Here is an 18,326-nt window from a genome sequence, read left to right on the forward strand (position 1 = left end):
TATTCATGGTCTCCACAGACACACAGGTCCAGTCAGCCTTCTCCAACAAGGAGTCGATCCAAAAGGAGGTGAAAGCCACTCTCTCCCAGAAATCCACCCTGAGCTGTGAGGTGGCTGATACCAAGACAGAGGTGAAATGGTACAAGGACGGCAAGCTGCTGACTTCAAGTAAGACAGTCCATACCGAATCAAAGGGTAGGACTCGCCAGCTGGTGATAGACAGCATGGAGAAGAAGGATGCTGGAGAGTACATCTGTGAGGCTGGAACTGAGAAGCTGGCGTTTAAGATTCATGTGGAAGGTAAGGAGGATGCATTATGTTTAATGAACTGATGTGAATAAGTCTTATCTGTGGTTGTCTTATCATCGGTGTGTTTTTCAAATCTGAAATTACTGTTTACGTTTTAGGCATAGCATGTAAAACATAAAGCCGAGATGCAAGTTCAATTGAAACCTGGTTTTAATGACAACACTTTTCAAATACGTCTTAAAAGTTCAAATCCTATATGTAATTCTTAGTTTGGTTCATAAACATCCAACATTTTAGAATTTGGTAAACAATATTTTACTCTCGATGCATTTTACTCAGTTTTATTCTAGCTTTTTTTTTTTTTTATATATATATAAATAGGGGTAAAACTAAAAACTAAAACTAATACTTTGTGTCTCCTCTGATGTGTGTGCAAGCATCATAAATGATCAATTTTGCCTGCACTGTTGGTTGCTTCAGTTATGATCTATTTTTAATGCCTTGATCAAACACTAGTGTTTCCGGTCTTGAGTTTCATGTTATTAGGTGTTACAAAATCTTAGCTTTTGTTGCTTGTTTCCACCTCTGAGCTTCATGTTTTGATCTCCTGTGACATTTCCTTAAGTACGCGGCTCTGGTGTTGTGTGGCTCTGTTCTTTGTCAGGTTGTGGTCTTGTTCTTTCTTTCTGAATTGCTTGTATTCATTGTGCCACTCTGTGGCAGCTTGCAGTGTAATAGCAGTTTCTGTATAGGTAATGGTACTGGCACCTTACTTCTTTGCAGTTACTTCTACTGAAACCCAGGCTAAATCCGCTTTCCTCAACAAAGACTCAATCCAGAAGGAAGTGAAAGCCAATCTCTCCCAGAAAGCCACCCTGAGCTGTGAGGTTGTTGATAACAAGACAGATGTGAAATGGTACAAGGACGGCAAGCTGCTAAGTCCCAGCAGAGCAGTGCACATGGAATCAAAGGGCAAGAACCGTCAACTGGTGATTGACAGTGTAGAGAAGAAAGATGCTGGAGGGTACATCTGTGAAGTAGGAAGTGAAAAAGTGGAGTTTAAAGTGCAGGTTACAGGTATGAGGACATGAAAATGAATGTTGTAGGTCAGTGTTGTGTAATTTGTGCATATCTTGTTTAGATTTGATGCCTGCCTGTCTGACAATTTAATTGAGCAACATTTTAAAAAGCCTCAATGGAAGATCAGAATCTTTTGTTTTTGATTCACTTGTGAATGTTGTAGTGTGTCACTGGTGTCACATATTTGTGAACCATATAATGTGCCTGAGTTTTGGCTGTGATGTATATTTGCCCTCTTTACTTCCTGTCTATTGATATGTAAATGTTATATGTAATTTGTCTGCTCATATGTTGCTTATATTCCACTTTGCATTAAAAGAAAAAGGTGTTACAATGCCATGACATTTTCCTTTTTTACCTCTGTAGAGAGCCAACTCAAGTCAGCCTTCTCCAACAAGGAGTCGATCCAAAAGGAGGTGAAAGCCACTCTCTCCCAGAAAGCCACCCTGAGCTGTGAGGTGGCTGATACCAAGACAGAGGTGAAATGGTACAGGGACGGCAAGCTGCTGACTTCCAGCCAGACAATAAATACAGAGTCGAAGGGTAAAAGTCGCCAGCTAGTGATCAACTGCCTGGAGAAGAAGGATGCTGGAGAGTACATCTGTGAGGCTGGGACTGAGAAGCTGGCTTTTAAGATACAGGTGGCAGGTGGGAGAAATAAAATGTTGCTGGTGTTTTTTAGTGTTCAGTTGTTCATTGATTTTTATTGTTTTAAAATGTTCCTTTGTTTGCATGTTCGTTGGTTTATGTTGGCTGAAAGTTTTGGCTGTGTTGATGCATTTCGAGTTGACTGATATGTTTACAACAATTGTTTTCGTTTGCTCTACAGAAGCCCCCGCTGGTTTCTCTAACAAGGCATCTGTCCAGAAGGAGGTGAAAGCTTCTCTCTCCCAGAAAGCTACTCTGAGTTGTGAGGTTTCAGATTCCAAGACAGAGGTAAAGTGGTACGTGGATGGCAAGTTGATGACCTCCAGCAAAGGAGTCCGCATGGAGTCAAAGGGCAGGACTCGTGAGCTGGTGATAGAAAAAATGGACAAAAAGAATGCTGGAGAATACAGCTGTGAGGCTGGAGCAGATAAGCTGGTATTTAAGCTGCTGTTGACAGGTAACATTTTAAATATAATAATTTTTGCCACTGGATTGATAATTCTCTGACAAAGAACTGAAAAGAATTTCCTCTTCGTAGATGTAGCTGTCAAGTTCCAGAAGAAGCCTGTCAAAGACGCATGTGTTGTTCAAGCAAGTGAAAACATTGTTTTAGCCACCGAGCTGACCACGCAGAGTGGTAGTGTGAAGTGGTTTAGAGATGGTGTGGAGCTCAAGGAGAGCAGTAAGTACGAAATGAAAAAAGATGGCCTTTCTCGCACCCTCATAGTAAAATCCACAGAAACAAAAGACAGTGGAACATACTCCTGTCAAACTACGGATGACAAACTGGAGTTCAAAGTTCAGGTTAAAGGTATGTCACAGAAAAGCTGAAAACATAACTGACTGTTGGTGTGTAGACCTCTGCAGATGCAAGATTTTGTTTTGATGTTTAACTTTCCTGCTTTCATTTCAGATTCAGCTTTGAAGTTTGTTGTCCCCTTGAAACCTGCTGCAGTGGAGTTGGGAGGTACTCTGAGCCTGATTTGTGAACTAAATCAAGTCTCAGGGGATGTTGTCTGGCACCATGATGGTCATGAGATTAAACCTGGAGGCAGGAACACTGTCAGAACAGATGGTGCTAAACGTGTTCTCACTGTGACTGGCATGACTAAGGAAGATGAAGGAGAATACAGCTGTGCATGTAAAAATGACAAGACCTCTGCAAAGGTCTCCTCTAAAGGTAAATAACCAGTTTAACTCAAAAATTCATAGTTTCAGGCTTCGAAGCTATTTATTTATCAGTCTGCTTTGTTCCATTCAGCACCGAGACTAGTGAGGCTGACCACCAAATTGAACAATGTGGCTGCAATGGAGGGAAAAGACGCCATTTTCAAGTGTGCCGTCAATCCAGCAGACGTCAATGTTAAATGGTTCCACAACAACACACCCATCATTGCTGGGCCCAAGTACAAGATGGAGCATGGCGGCAGCAGTCACTCACTTACTATCACCTCTGTCACTCAAAAAGATGCAGGAGAGATTAGTGTTGATGCAGAAGGCAAAAGCTGTAAAGCTACCCTGCAAGTCCAACGTAAGAAAAGGGAATGCTTTGTTAAATTACTTGTATTTATGAAGAAATACTGCAATTTCCTTATTCTCTTCATTCTTCTTTGTGTCTTTATCAGATGAACCTGTGACATTTAAGAAGAAGCTGGAAAACCTGACAGTGGAGGAGCAAAGTGAAGTGAAACTGGAAGTGGAGCTCAGTAAGGCATCAGAGGAAGTCAGGTGGATGAAGAACAGTGTAGTGCTGCAGTCTGCAGGAAATGTGGAGATCCGAGTGGATGGAGCTAAGCAGGCGCTGGTCTTCAAGAGTGTGACTTACGCTGACCGTGGAATCTACTCTTGTGAAACTCTGGTAGACAAGACCCAGGCCAAGCTCAGTGTGGAGAGTAAGACTGATCAGCATTGACATTTTTAACATGCAGTTTATAGTGTACATATTCTAAGGATAACACGGTACATACTGTATCTGACCATGTCATGCTCTAATAATGTGTGTATGAATTGAAATTATTTTAATGTACAAGCTAACAAACCTAATCGTTACTTCATGCTTGCGTGTCAAAACTCACAGATTTCCTTCTCTCTGCAGTGAAGAAGACTCAGGTCATAAAGGGTCTAACAGAAACCAAGGGACTTGAAACGGAGACAGTAACACTTGAGGTTGAGCTCAGTCAGGCTGATGTTGAAGGCTCCTGGACCAGAGATGGGGCCAAGCTAAAGTCAGGGGCAAACTGCCGCATCACAGCTCTGGGAAAGAAGCATGCTCTGACGTTGTCCAATCTCAAGAGGGAGGACGCTGGAACTATTTTCTTCCAAGCAGAGGGAGTCCATACATCGGCCAAGCTGATTGTCACTGGTAAGGGCTGTTTCCTGTTAATCTTGTTAGCGTCTTCGCTAATCATACTCTCACAGTGTAGTCTCTTTTTGACTAACAAGTGCTGATTCTACAGAACCTCCTGCTATGATTTCCAAACCCATTTTGGATATCAGTGTCGCTGAGAAGGAGAAGGTTACTTTTGAATGTGAACTGTCCAGAACAAATGCAGACGTTAGATGGTTCAAGGTGAGAAATGATTGCCTGCAGTATGAAATAATGTGATTTAAAAGTACGCAGTACATCGTACAGCATTTTGAAAAATAATGAATCTGCAGGATGATGTGGAACTGAAACCAGGGAAGAACTTTGGCATCCATTCTTTGGGCCGAAAGCGCTCTTTGATCATCAACAGATGCACCCCCGAAGATGGCGGCATTTACATCTGTCGCACTACTGATGATAACACCTCCGCCAAGCTCACTGTGCATGGTAATTATTAATCATGTCACACAGTAAACTGTTAATCAGTACTACAATTTTTTTGTATTTCTCAATGGGTTCTTACAAACATTTTCTCTGCAGCCAGAGACATCAAGATTGTTAAGAAGCTGGAGGACTTGGAGGTGATGGAGAAGGAGAGTGCAAAATTTGTCTGTGAAATTTCACATGATGAAGTGGAGTGCCAGTGGTACAAAGGAAGTTCCAAACTCAAAGTCAGTGACAACCTCAAGATGAGACAAGAAGGTAAGGCCTCAAGAAAACTAGCTTTATCTTTCTATATATTAATTTTAAAATGGAAAATGTTTATGACTAATAATATTTGTATTTGTTATTCCAGGCAGAACCTACATACTGCTGTTTAAGTCTGTTACCCCAGAAGATATGGGTGAGATTAAATTTACAGCTGAGAAGGCATCTTCATCTGCAAAACTTAAAGTAAAAGGTAAGCAAATCTTTGAGCTATTTGTTGAAGATCAGATAACAATATATACAGTATGCAATGATGCATGGAATTACTTAACTATTATGTTACAATGTTTAATGTGGTTGCAAATGGATCATTTCTATTCACTGTGTCAAAAGGTGCAAATAATTAAACCAACACTCACATCTGAAACCTTCAAAATTTTTAACTGTTTGGTGACTGTAAATTGATTATGATCATATGATGATTATAGAAATCGGATCACATAATTACTGACAGATTTTGAAAACTGACTTAAACATTTCAACTAGTTTAGTGATCCAATTGTAAAAATACAGTTCATCATTCTGACAGTATTTAGTCCGGTATGATAGAAAATCCTGTTTGCAACTTGCATTTACATTGTTATTCCTCATTGAGTCCTGATGGCAAAACAAACACATCACAACAGCACAACTTGGTTTTACTATCTGAGGTTTAGGATTATTTTCCAGCAGTGTTGTCATAGCTTTCTCATAAAAAAAAATATAGGTAAGCATTTGTGTGATGATTTATAAAGATGGCATTATTAGTCCAGAGATTTTGGACATTTCGGGGTCATTGGATTATTGGAAATCTCTAGAAGCATTAGAACATGATCGGTAGTACACTTTGCTATTAGTTGATGATAAGTTGCTGTAAATTGCTTCAAAGTGCGCTTATTGGCTGGTTTCTATGTTAATGACTGGCTGGATGCAGTCAGAAATGACTCCCACACCTTGTGGTATTATAGATTCTTGCTATTTGCTTTAGCTTTTGCAAAATAAATTTTGGAAGTCAAGATGCTTTATACCTCAGTCCCATTTCCTGGGACTTCACCATTATTCAAATATGGAAGTTGCCTGCCGTTAAATGTGCTTGGGCAAAGGCTTTGGCAAGGTCTCGGCGTTGATAGTCTTTCTTGTTACTTTGTTGCACACATGATAGTTTTCATTGATTCAGTGTTGTTGTTACTGTAGAGCTGCCTGCCAAGTTTGTGAAGAAACTCAGGGATAAGATAGCAATGTATAAGCATCGAGGTCATCTTGAATGCCAAGTGTCACGCACCAGTGCGAAGGTGAAGTGGTACAAGAACAAGATGGAGATTAAGTCCAGCAAGAAGTACGAGATCAAAAGTGAAGATGTGTACCGAAAGCTCACCATCAACGATGTGGACTCCGGGGACGAAGACACGTATACCTGTGATGCCACTGATGACAAGACATCCTGTAAACTGCTTGTAGAAGGTAACACAGCAGATGATGACAAAAGCTGATTGTAAGCTTAGTGTCGCGAATGCATACTCAGACTGTTCTCACAAAAACAAGCCATCAGACTCCTAGTCAATGAGGTATCTGTCTGTCTATCTGTTTATTTTGCTCAAATAATGTATTAATGGGAAATATGGGAACATTAGCCATTGGCCATTTTATAAAAAGCTTGACTTATTAATTAATTAACACAGAACTTGAAATTTCAAAGTATTTAGGCAAGAAAGTAATCAACAAAATGTTGTTGCCCCTGCAGGTGAAGTGACCCATGCTGGTGTTTTAGTTGTTTTGACTGATTAGATTTTTTCTCAGTGTGACGTTTGATGAGGTCATTACAGAAAACTCTTTGAATGTGCGACAAGTGTGAGAGGCTTTAAAGATAATCAGAGTAGAGGCTTTAGATTGTCCTTTGAGTTGTTTTTGATGTATGGATGTACATTTTGAGTACATTGTATAATTTGAAAAATATATTACTAAAAGTGGATTATCATGATAGTTGCAGATAATACAGTATTAAAGATACGTTCCTTGCTTTAGCTGTAGCTCCCGATAGAATTCCCTGAATACACTATGTAATTGAGTTTAAAGACACTAATAGTGTGCTAAGATGAGATATGTTGAAATAATGGTAAAAATATGATCAAACTATCATATATTATTCACGTATTTACATTACTATTGCTATAGTGCTTAAACACAGCGAAAGATGAATGCAGATGGTCGGATGGCAGTTTTACCAAGACATAATTGGTCCACCAGAGAGGACTGACAAATTTGTATTGTTTCTGTATAACAGTATCTGGTCCTTTAAACTTCCAAATATCATTATCAGCCTCAAAATTACAGTATCATTTGTGCTATACTATGTACATTTTCACTAACTTCTGAAATTGAATTCTTCCAAGTTCACTTTTATAGCACATGCTAAATATTTAGTGCCATTTCTTGATTTCTGACAGTATTGTGAAGTATGACATTTGGGCCTGATTTACTGAAGGTTTGCGTGTGTAAAAGCACGTGCAAACTCCACACCACCTGCAAAAAAATGTCCAAGCAGATTTACTAACGACGTGCAGTGAGGATTATGTCTCTCAAATGTGCAATTTAACACACGTTGTCCTTTTTTTTGTGTTTGCCTGCATGCATATGTAATATTGGGCGTTTCTGCTTGAAGGTGCAAAATACTGGGAGGGGAATTGCAAATAGTTAATTTAGCACCCGCATTGATATTTACTAAACCTGAAAGTAGAAACAGGAGACATGATTGCATATGTATTTTAGTACGACTGAAAGGCATGTATTAATCAGTTACGCAAATCTGGAGAGATGGCTGCTCTTATTGTGGTGAGAAGTAGACGTTATTGAATGATGATTGACAGCCAACACAACAAGGAGGAGCCATGAAATACCAGCAATTAAAAAAACTTCTTACGACTCATTGTCCTGCCGCTGGGTTGTTCCAGCGTATCGCTGCTTGGACATCCCACCCAGTCCTGTTATTCAGGTCTGCTTTCACGGGTACTGAATGCGATGTCCCGCAGAATTCACAGGTAGCTTCATAAGGTTCACGAGCACTCGCGAGGCACTGAATGAGACTAATTCACCTGCTTATCACAGAAAGAGCTGGACCTGCTGATTGGTATTTGTTTTGTTTTTTTTCGCCTTTTTGTTTTTCCCACACTGTTGACTTTCTTGCTATTAATCTCCTATATAGCGTTTTGTTCTTGTTATATTTATATTTCTTAATTTCAATGGGATCAGATTTCCTATTCCTTTTGCGTTCGCTGTTTTCCAATGCTGGAGTTACTTTAACACACGCAAACCCCTCATTTAAATACAGCGATTTGCACCTGATTTCAATGACGCAATTAGTCTTAGTAAATCACCGGGTGCAAACAAATTTTTGCAAACTTTTGGAAGGAACACGCAATTTCGTACCCTTTATTTGAGATCTTAGTAAATCAGGCCATTGGTGTTTTGTTTGTGTCTTAAAAAGGGTAAACCTTTGATATAATAGTTTACTGTAAATCAAAATGACTTTTATTTTAGGAAAGCTTATCATTGACTTCTAACTAGACCATTCTCTTTCCATGATCCATCCAGAGCAGTCCATCAGCATTGTACGGGAGCTTAGTTCAGTAGAAGTGACTGAACCGTTTGCAGCTGTTTTTGAAGTTGAAATCAGTATGAAGCTGGTGAAACCTCCCATATGGACTTTGAATGGAGTTGCTGTGCAGGAGGGTACAGATGTTGAGATGGAGAAAGAAGGCACTATGCATCGTCTCACTTTCAAAAAGACCAAAGCATCGATGACGGGACCTGTGCAGTTTACAGCTGGGAAGAGCAAGTCCTCAGCCCAGCTCACAGTGAAAGGTAAATGTTTTAAATTACACACAATAACTTTTGTGCAGTGATTCTCTGGTCTGAGTCTAATCACATATTGCTCCTCACATTTAGAGCGTCCACTTGAGATCGCAGAACCTATCAAAGAAGTGAAGGCAAAGGAGAAAAGCTCAGCCATACTCTCCTGCAAATTCTCTGCCCCACCTAAAGAGGTTTACTGGTTCAAAGGTCAGGCACCTCTGGCAGCATCTGACAAGTATAACATGAAGCAAGATGCTACAAGAGCCCAACTTACCATTCATAAGCTGACAGAAGAGGACAGTGCAGAGTATCGCTGTCAGTCTGGACCGGCTGAGACCAAAGGCAAACTCACTGTTGAAGGTACATTTTGCACCTCTGAAGAAAGCGCAGCAAATATGTATGCATGAACCATCACATAAAGCATAAATGGTATGTGTCTGGTCTTCAAACTAAATCTTCTGTCTTGATACTTGTTATCAGTGCGTGAAATTAAGATTACCAAGCACCTGTCTGACACAGAGGTCAGTGAAGACAGCGATGCAGTGTTCACCTGTGAGATTAACTATGCAGATGAAGAGGTGCAGTGGCTTCTCAATGACAAGGTGCTCTTCACTAATGAAGTCAACACCATCACTCATGATGGGAAAGTTCACAAAATCACACTGAAGAATTTGGCACCTCAGGATGGGGGGACCATCATGTTTCAGGTCCGCAAGCTGAAAGAATCTGTCACACTCAAGGTTAAAGGTGAGGACTGCTATTCACTACGTTTACAAGTACCTTAAAATGATTTGTCTCTTCTATTTCGATGAAAGGAACCATTCAGAAATGAATTTACTGCCAAAAGTCGTCTATATTTAGATTTTTAAATGCTGTCAATGCGGCTGACCCTCAGTCATTATTTGCTTTTTCATTTTCCCTGCAGAGAAGCCTTCTGTGTTCCTCAAGTCTCTAGATGATGTCATTGGAGAAGAGAAAGGCATGATAACTCTGGCGTGTGAGGCGTCCAAGCCAAGAGTTTCCCCCACATGGAGAAAAGAAGGCAAAGTCTTAAAAGCTGGACCAAAATATGAGCTCCTTCACACAGGCAAGTCTTTGGGTCTGATCATCAAGGATGTCACCAAAGAAGATGCAGGGGAGTACAGCTGTGATCTTGGCACCGAGGTTTCTAAGTCAAAGGTCACAGTTAGAGGTGGGTATTTTTTTTTTACCGATTTTGTACATGCAGTATTGCTTGACACAGCTGTTGAAATATACAGTTCAATAAAACACCTTATTCTTTCTACTCTAGAAATTGGTATTGGAATCACTAAATGGCTGAAGTCAGCTGAGGTAAATGAGGGAGAGATGTGCAGCTTTGAGTGCATCCTGTCTCGAGAAAGTACAGACGAGTGCTCCTGGACGGTTAACGGCCAAACAATCACAAACGGAGGCAGATTTAACATTTCCACTAAAGGACGCAAGTACACGCTGACTATTAAAGATGTCACCCCTGCTGATGCTGGTGAGGTGGTCTTCACCATTACAGACCTGAGCTCTAAAACAACACTAACAGTTGAAGGTGAGCCACATATCAATTTTTAAAAGGCTGTCCCAAATATTAAGGTGTTAAAATAAAATGTTATCAACCTCTGTTGCAGGCAAAGCATCATCTGTATCAAAGGGACTAGAGAATATTTGTGCTGTTCAAGGGGAGGATGCCATTTTTACCTGTGAGGTGACGCAGGCTAGTTCCACTGTGACGTGGACCAAGGAGGGCAAAGCCATCAAAAAGAGCCAGAAGTATAATATCAGCCAACAAGATAAGGTCATGAAGCTGACCGTCCATAATGTGTCGGCTCAGGACTCTGGAGAGTACAGTTGTGAAGTTGTTGGAGGCGCAACCATCAAAGCCAAGCTGGAAATCAAGGGTAGGACTGAAAAGGACAAATTTACTTCTTACTGCACCTTTCATCTTTGACAAGCATTTATGAGACTTACCTACGACAACACGTCTAATATTTTCTTGAAAAGCTGACCAATATCTTTACAAAATATAGAATGTGCTCTTGGATAATCTTATGTTAAGTGACTATAGGTTAATCCTAGAGTTTCACATTGTGCCTAAGGGTGTTTACAGCTGAAAATTCGGACCATGGTCCAAACCAAGGTTCATGTTTTTGTAAAATTGTATACATTTGATTCAGTTAAGTTTTGGTTTCACATTGCAATTTTGTGCATACCTACGTCCTGTCATATTCACCCATGTGGGCTGCGTCTCCCTATACTTGATTGTGATTGGTTTGGAGACAGATGTGCATCTGACATCGGTGTGTTGTCGATTTAGCCAGTAGCCTTTTCTGTGTGAATGGAGAAAATTAATGAAAAAATGCACTTAATTGCCACTATACTATTCTTATTCTTATTCTTATTCTTATTCTTATTCTTATTCTTATTCTTATGACATTCCTATCAGCACTTATTTTCCTCTCAGAAAATAAGTTATAACTTTTGGTATTTTTATGCATTGGTTTAAGTTTACTTTTGATTTCTCCATGGGATTAAATACTTTGTCTCCAATTAAACCAGTGGGCCACTGCAGCTCACTTTTACTTCCTTTGTAGGTCTTTCTCTTTCTATTGTTTAATGAGAGGTCCACCTCTAATTGATTTGAAAATTCAAATCATCCAAAAAGTGTTTTTATACTGCAAATTGCTGAACCGTGGTTCAGTTTGATTCGCACCGAGACCACCTCTTTGGTACGGACCATGGTCCATGCCACCTTTCACACCTGCTATTTTGGTTTGAACCAAACTGAAAAGTCAGAAGGTTGGGACCCAAACAACGTAGGTTTGAAAGCACCCTAAAATTACAACACTGATGTTTTTGTTTTACAGAACCAATCCATAAATTCACTAAGGCACTGAAGGACAGCCAAGCAGATGAGAAGACCTCTGTGACGTTGCAATGTGAGACGGCACAAACCCCATCCACAGTGGTCTGGCTTAAAGGGCACACAGAGCTGAAGGCTGGAGGTCGATATGAGATGTCCCAGAAGGAGGGTGTCTTAACTCTCACCATCAAACACCTGGAGGAGGAAGATACCAATATCTACACTTGTGATGTGGGCACTGCCAAGAGCATGGCAAAGGTGACCGTCAAAGGTGAGAACTTAAGAATGAATAAGGTGACGCTGAAAATTCTAAATTTATTTCCATCTTGCTGAACTACACATGAGTTTGGAGTAAGTTTTTGTTTTACACAGCTGATTACGTTCACAAATTCTGTTTAAAGAGTTGGTGGAATGTCCGGTTTCATTAGATATGATAAGACTTGTGTGGAAGATGATGTTAATTACTATATTATTATTATTACTTAGCAAGTGATCAGTATTTTTTCATAAAAAGAAAAATTGTAAACATTCATATATTAGCATGAAGTACGAACTCAAAATCAGCCATATGAATATTTTGAAGAATTTATCTTCTCCTCCCACTGTTGATACATTTTGCATGGTTTTTGTTCCCTGTATTGAATGCTGTCGAACATTTTGTTGCATTCCGATTTTTTTGTGCCCATTTCAGTTTGTTCATGCTGTACTTTGAGAATGTCATGTTCACGTAGCTCATACTGAGGTTTGGTTTTGCTTTAAAAGTCCATCTGTGGTGAAAGCGGGAAAGCCGGAGGATGCTCATTGTTTCTGAAGGGGAATCTCCTACGTATGTTTGTGTGTCAGTCCTACCGATCTGCCTAATGTATATATGTCCTGAGAGCACTCCCCAATGCAACCAAGCCCCCTCAATAATATTGAAGCTGTAGAGGGTGGTGTCCACTCTCTGCCCGTTAGATACTTGCTCCCTGAGACTCACTATCTCTGAAGCTGCTGAATATCACTAGATAAACATCCTGTTTTGTCAGATCTAATGCTATATTCTCCAGCCACTTACAAATCTACTTACAGTGTACAGCCTTGGCCAAAAGTTTTGAGAATGACATAAGTATTGGTTTTCACAAAGTTTGCTGCTTCAGTATTTTTAGATCTTTTTGTCCGATGTTACTATGGTATACTGAAGTATAATTACAAGCATTTCATAAGTGTCAAAGGCTTTTATTGACAATTACGTTCAGTTTATGCGAAGAGTCAATATTTGCAGTGTTGACCCTTCTTTTTCAAGACCTCTGCAATTCGCCCTGGCATACTGTCAATTAACTTCTGGGCCACATTCTGACTGATGGCAGCCCATTCTTGCATAATCAATGCTTGGAGTTTGTCAGAATTTGTGGGTTTTTGTTTGTCCACCCGCCTTTTGAGGATTGACCACAAGTTCTCAATGGGATTAAGGTCTGGGGAGTTTCCTGGCCATGGACCCAAAATTTTGATGTTTTGTTCCCCGAGCCACTTAGTTATCACTTTTGCTTTATGGCAAGGTGCTCCATCATGCTGGAAAAGGCATTGTTCGTCACCAAACTGTTCTTGGATGGTTGGGAGAAGTTGCTCTCGGGGATGTTTTGGTACCATTCTTTATTCATGGCTGTGTTCTCAGGCAAAATTGTGAGTGAGCCCACTCCCTTGGCTGAGAAGCAACCCCACACATGAATGGTCTCAGGATTCTTTACTGTTGGCATGACACAGGACTGATGGTAGCGCTCACTTTTTCTTCTCCGGACAAGCTTTTTTCTGGATGCCCCAAACAATCGGAAAGGGGATTCATCAGAGAAAATGACTTTACCCCAGGATGTTTTTCCTGGAGAGAAGTGGCTTCTTTGCTGCCCTTCTTGACAGCTGGCCATCCTCCAAAAGTCTTCACCTCACTGTACGTGCAGATGCACTCACACCTGCCTGCTGCCATTCCTGAGCAAGCTCTGCACTGGTGGTGCCCCGATCCCGCAGCTGAATCAATTTTAGGAGACGGTCCTGGAGCTTGCTGGACTTTCTTGGGCGCCCTGAAGCCTTCTTCACAACAATTGAACCTCTCTCCTTGAAGTTCTTAATGATCTGATAAATGGTTGATTTTGGTACAATCTTACAAGCAGCAATATCCTTGCCTGTGAAGCCCTTTTTGTGCAAAGCAATGATGACTGCACGTGTTTCCTTTCCTTCCTGTTAACCGTGGTTAACAGAGGAAGAACAATGATTTCAAGCACCACCCTCCTTTTAAAGCTTCCAGTCTGTTATTCTAACTCAATCAGCATGACAGAGTAATCGCCAGTCTTGTCCTTGTCAACACTCTCATCTGTGTTAACTTGAGAATCACTGACATGATGTTAGCTTCTCCTTTTGTGGCAGGGCTGAAATGCAGTTTTTTTTTATTAAGTTCATTTTCATTGCAAAGAGGGACTTTGCAATTAATTGCAATTCATCTGATCACTCTTCATAACATTCTAGAGTATATGCAAATTGCCATCATAAAAACTGAGGCAGCAGACTTTGTGAAAATTAATATTGGTGTCATTCTCAAAACTTTTGGCCAGTGATGTAGATTTGTTGAAACTGCTACAGATCCAAACAATTGTTGCTAAAGCCTTCCTATTTTTTGAATAGATATTTGTTCCAAATCATTTGCATTATGTGTGTCACTGAAGGCTAAGCTTTACTTTTGTGTTCAGTGTGATTTCAGTCCTCTTTGTCCTGAGATTTGTGTGACTGAGATTGTTTTCACATCCGCAAACTGAATGAGATCCATTAGCATGTGCTGATGTTTCTAAGTGACCTGTACTCAAATGCATTGTCTTGCTATCCTTTGTGAATTTAAGAAAGGATTTCATTCTGTTGTACAGTAACAAAAGGTTTGATCCCTTGGTAATTAGATGCCTCTAGTAGATAAACCTTTAGCAAAGGGAACATCAGCCCAACTCTGGAATAATATTTAGGTTCCAAAGAGAAATGCTGGACAACTGTGGCACATCAACTCACCCACCATTTACGCCTCCTAATGATTTTTCATCCCGCCTTACAACCAAACACAATCCAACCCCGTATTTCATATAATTAAGTCATTGTTCATTTTATTTTAGCCCTGCCAGCCAGTTTTAACAAGGAGCTCAAAAACCAGGATAAAAAGGAAGGGGAGACTGTGACACTGTGCTGTGAGTTATCAAAACCTGCAGCCACCATTCAGTGGAAGAAAGGCTCTGAAATTCTCCAACCAGGAGAGAAGTACCACATGAAGCAGAAGGAGACCTCGTGTATACTTCAGATTACAAATTTGAAGGTCGAAGATAGTGGAGAGTATTCTTGCGCGTGTGGGGACAAGAAGACATCTGCAACCTTGAAAGTCAATGGTACGGATTCATGATGTCTTTTTTGACAAGAGTTTTACTTCAGTTGCCTAAACTTTGTCATATTAGGTTTAAACCTTTGTGCAACTATTCATTTTGCATGTGCATAAAGTAATAAAAACTTGCTTGTGCAGCATTGCCGGCAACCTTCATACAAAAGCTAAAGAGTGAAGAGGCTGAGGAGGGAAACGGTGTCACTCTGAGCTGTGGGCTGTCTAAACCTGGAGTCCCTGTGGAGTGGAAGAAGGGAACACAGGTCCTGAAGACTGGAGAAAAGTACCAGATGAAACAGAAGGCCTCTGTGAATGAACTCCTGATCAACAAAGTGGTGCCAGAAGACAGTGGAGACTACAGCTGTGTGTGTGGAGACCAGAAGACCACAGCCAGCCTCAAGATTAAGGGTAGGGAGAGGATTTTCAAAGAGTTAGTTTGAGTATTTTTTTTTTATTGAATGGAACAAGTTTTTACTGTTTAGGTGCATATTTAGACACATTTGTTGTGGAGTCTGCGTGTTATCACCGGTTGTGAACTGTCAGTGTTGTTGTTGTTTTTTTGTGTTCTTATTTGTTTTTTAAACATTTTTATTCAAGTATTTTCTTTGTATTTTATGTAATGGCATGCCATTGGTTACTAACCAGCTAATAAATCTTCAGCCCAACCAGCAACTTTCAAACAGAAGTTGGACAACCAGGAGGCTGAGGAGGGAAACAGTGTCACACTGAGCTGTGAGCTGTCTAAACCTGGAGTCCCAGTGGAGTGGAAGAAGGGAACACAGGTCTTGAAGACTGGAGAAAAGTACCAGATGAAGAAGAAGGCCTCTGTGAATGAACTCCTGATCAACAAAGTGGTGTCAGAAGACAGTGGAGACTACAGCTGTGTGTGTGGAGACCAGAAGACCACAGCCAGCCTCAAGATTAAGGGTAGGGAGAGGATTTTCAGAGTTCGTCAATGTAGTTGTTTTTTTTTAAGGAAAATGTTCAGAGCAACTTTTCAGTTCAGGTTCATATTTAGAGACATCTGTTTTAGAGTTGGGATGTTATTGTGGATTGCAGTTTTTCTGGGTTTGTCATTTTGTTTTTGTTGTATATGTCTTTCTATGTTTTATGTAATGGCATGCCATTGGTTACTAACCAGCTAATAAATCTTCAGCTCAACCAGCAACTTTCAAACAGACGTTGGACAACCAGGAGGATGAGGAGGGCAATAGTGTCACTCTGAGCTGTGAACTATCTAAACCTGGAGTCCCAGTGGAGTGGAAGAAGGGAACACAGGTCCTGAAGACTGGAGAAAAGTACCAGATGAAACAGAAGGCCTCTGTGAATGAACTCCTGATCAACAAAGTGGTGCCAGAAGACAGTGGAGACTACAGCTGTGTGTGTGGAGACCAGAAGACCACAGCCAGCCTCAAGATTAAGGGTAGGGAGAGGATTTTCAAAGAGTTAGTTCGAGTATTTTTTTTATTGAATGGAACAGGTTTTTACTGTTTAGGTGCATATTTAGACACATTTGTTGTGGAGTCTGCCTGTTATCACCGGTTGTAAACTGTCAGTGTTGTTGTTGTTTTTTTGTGTTCTTATTTGTTTTTTGAATATTTTTATTTAAGTATTTTCTTTGTATTTTATGTAATGGCATTGGTTACTAACCAGCTAATAAATCTTCAGCCCAACCAGCAACTTTCAAACAGAAGTTGGACAACCAGGAGGCTGAAGAGGGAAACAGTGTCACACTGAGTTGTGAACTATCTAAACCTGGAGTCCCAGTGGAGTGGAAGAAGGGAACACAGGTCCTGAAGACTGGAGAAAAGTACCAGATGAAGCAGAAGGCCTCTGTGAATGAACTGCTGATCAACAAAGTGGTTCCACAAGACAGTGGAGACTACAGCTGTGTGTGTGGAGACCAGAAGACCACAGCCAACCTCAAGATTAAGGGTAGGGAGAGGATTTTCAGAGTTCGTCAATGTAGTGGGGTTTTTTTTAAGGAAAATGTTCAGAGCAACTTTTCAGTTCAGGTTCATATTTAGAGACATCTGTTTTAGAGTTGGGATGTTATTGTGGATTGCAGTTTTTCTGGGTTTGTCATTTTGTTTTTGTTGTATATGTCTTTCTATGTTTTATGTAATGGCATGCCATTGGTTACTAACCAGCTAATAAATCTTCAGCCCAACCAGCAACTTTCAAACAGAAGTTGGACAACCAGGAGGATGAGGAGGGCAATAGTGTCACACTGAGTTGTGAACTATCTAAACCTGGAGTCCCAGTGGAGTGGAAGAAGGGAACACAGGTCCTGAAGACTGGAGAAAAGTACCAGATGAAACAGAAGGCCTCTGTGAATGAACTCCTGATCAACAAAGTGGTGCCAGAAGACAGTGGAGACTACAGCTGTGTGTGTGGAGACCAGAAGACCACAGCCAGCCTCAAGATTAAGGGTAGGGAGAGGATTTTCAAAGAGTTAGTTCGAGTATTTTTTTTATTGAATGGAACAAGTTTTTACTGTTTAGGTGCATATTTAGACACATTTGTTGGGGAGTCTGCGTGTTATCACCGGTTGTGAACTGTCAGTGTTGTTGTTGTTTTTTGTGTTCTTATTTGTTTTTTAAATATTTTTATTCAAGTATTTTATTTGTATTTTATGTAATGGCAAGCCATTGGTTACTAACCAGCTAATAAATCTTCAGCCCAACCAGCAACTTTCAAACAGAAGTTGGACAACCAGGAGGATGAGGAGGGCAATAGTGTCACACTGAGTTGTGAACTATCTAAACCTGGAGTCCCAGTGGAGTGGAAGAAGGGAACACAGGTCCTGAAGACTGGAGAAAAGTACCAGATGAAACAGAAGGCCTCTGTGAATGAACTCCTGATCAACAAAGTGGTGCCAGAAGACAGTGGAGACTACAGCTGTGTGTGTGGAGACCAGAAGACCACAGCCAGCCTCAAGATTAAGGGTAGGGAGAGGATTTTCAAAGAGTTAGTTCGAGTATTTTTTTTATTGAATGGAGCAAGTTTTTACTGTTTAGGTGCATATTTAGACACATTTGTTGGGGAGTCTGCGTGTTATCACCGGTTGTGAACTGTCAGTGTTGTTGTTGTTTTTTGTGTTCTTATTTGTTTTTTAAATATTTTTATTCAAGTATTTTATTTGTATTTTATGTAATGGCAAGCCATTGGTTACTAACCAGCTAATAAATCTTCAG

General features: G+C 40.4%; 1 protein-coding gene across 27 annotated transcripts in view; it reads left to right on the top strand.

Annotated features, from left to right (window-relative positions):
* obscnb (obscurin, cytoskeletal calmodulin and titin-interacting RhoGEF b) overlaps positions 1–18,326 on the top strand; it is a 61,378-nt gene that overhangs the window by 13,338 nt on the left and 29,714 nt on the right. For 19 of the 27 annotated variants that reach the window (XM_069157559.1, XM_069157558.1, XM_069157561.1 and 16 more), the window contains 28 exons: positions 19–300; positions 1,033–1,326; positions 1,696–1,977; positions 2,159–2,434; positions 2,516–2,788; positions 2,891–3,157; positions 3,239–3,508; positions 3,603–3,869; positions 4,073–4,339; positions 4,434–4,546; positions 4,636–4,789; positions 4,883–5,044; positions 5,139–5,243; positions 6,224–6,490; positions 8,618–8,887; positions 8,972–9,238; positions 9,359–9,625; positions 9,804–10,070; positions 10,170–10,439; positions 10,519–10,788; positions 11,755–12,021; positions 14,873–15,139; positions 15,271–15,537; positions 15,790–16,056; positions 16,271–16,552; positions 16,798–17,064; positions 17,295–17,561; positions 17,811–18,077. In XM_069157559.1, the coding sequence (XP_069013660.1) occupies positions 19–300; positions 1,033–1,326; positions 1,696–1,977; positions 2,159–2,434; positions 2,516–2,788; positions 2,891–3,157; positions 3,239–3,508; positions 3,603–3,869; positions 4,073–4,339; positions 4,434–4,546; positions 4,636–4,789; positions 4,883–5,044; positions 5,139–5,243; positions 6,224–6,490; positions 8,618–8,887; positions 8,972–9,238; positions 9,359–9,625; positions 9,804–10,070; positions 10,170–10,439; positions 10,519–10,788; positions 11,755–12,021; positions 14,873–15,139; positions 15,271–15,537; positions 15,790–16,056; positions 16,271–16,552; positions 16,798–17,064; positions 17,295–17,561; positions 17,811–18,077 (7,041 nt within the window). The remainder of the gene's footprint in view (positions 1–18; positions 301–1,032; positions 1,327–1,695; positions 1,978–2,158; positions 2,435–2,515; positions 2,789–2,890; positions 3,158–3,238; positions 3,509–3,602; positions 3,870–4,072; positions 4,340–4,433; positions 4,547–4,635; positions 4,790–4,882; positions 5,045–5,138; positions 5,244–6,223; positions 6,491–8,617; positions 8,888–8,971; positions 9,239–9,358; positions 9,626–9,803; positions 10,071–10,169; positions 10,440–10,518; positions 10,789–11,754; positions 12,022–14,872; positions 15,140–15,270; positions 15,538–15,789; positions 16,057–16,270; positions 16,553–16,797; positions 17,065–17,294; positions 17,562–17,810; positions 18,078–18,326) is intronic. The other 8 variants (XM_069157579.1, XM_069157580.1, XM_069157585.1 and 5 more) reach the window with 5 other exon arrangements.

The sequence above is a fragment of the Embiotoca jacksoni genome, unplaced genomic scaffold (genome assembly GCF_022577435.1).
Source record: "Embiotoca jacksoni isolate LCO1_2020_lvr unplaced genomic scaffold, fEmbJac1.0.p SCAF_22, whole genome shotgun sequence".
NCBI classification, from domain to species: Eukaryota; Metazoa; Chordata; class Actinopteri; family Embiotocidae; genus Embiotoca; species Embiotoca jacksoni.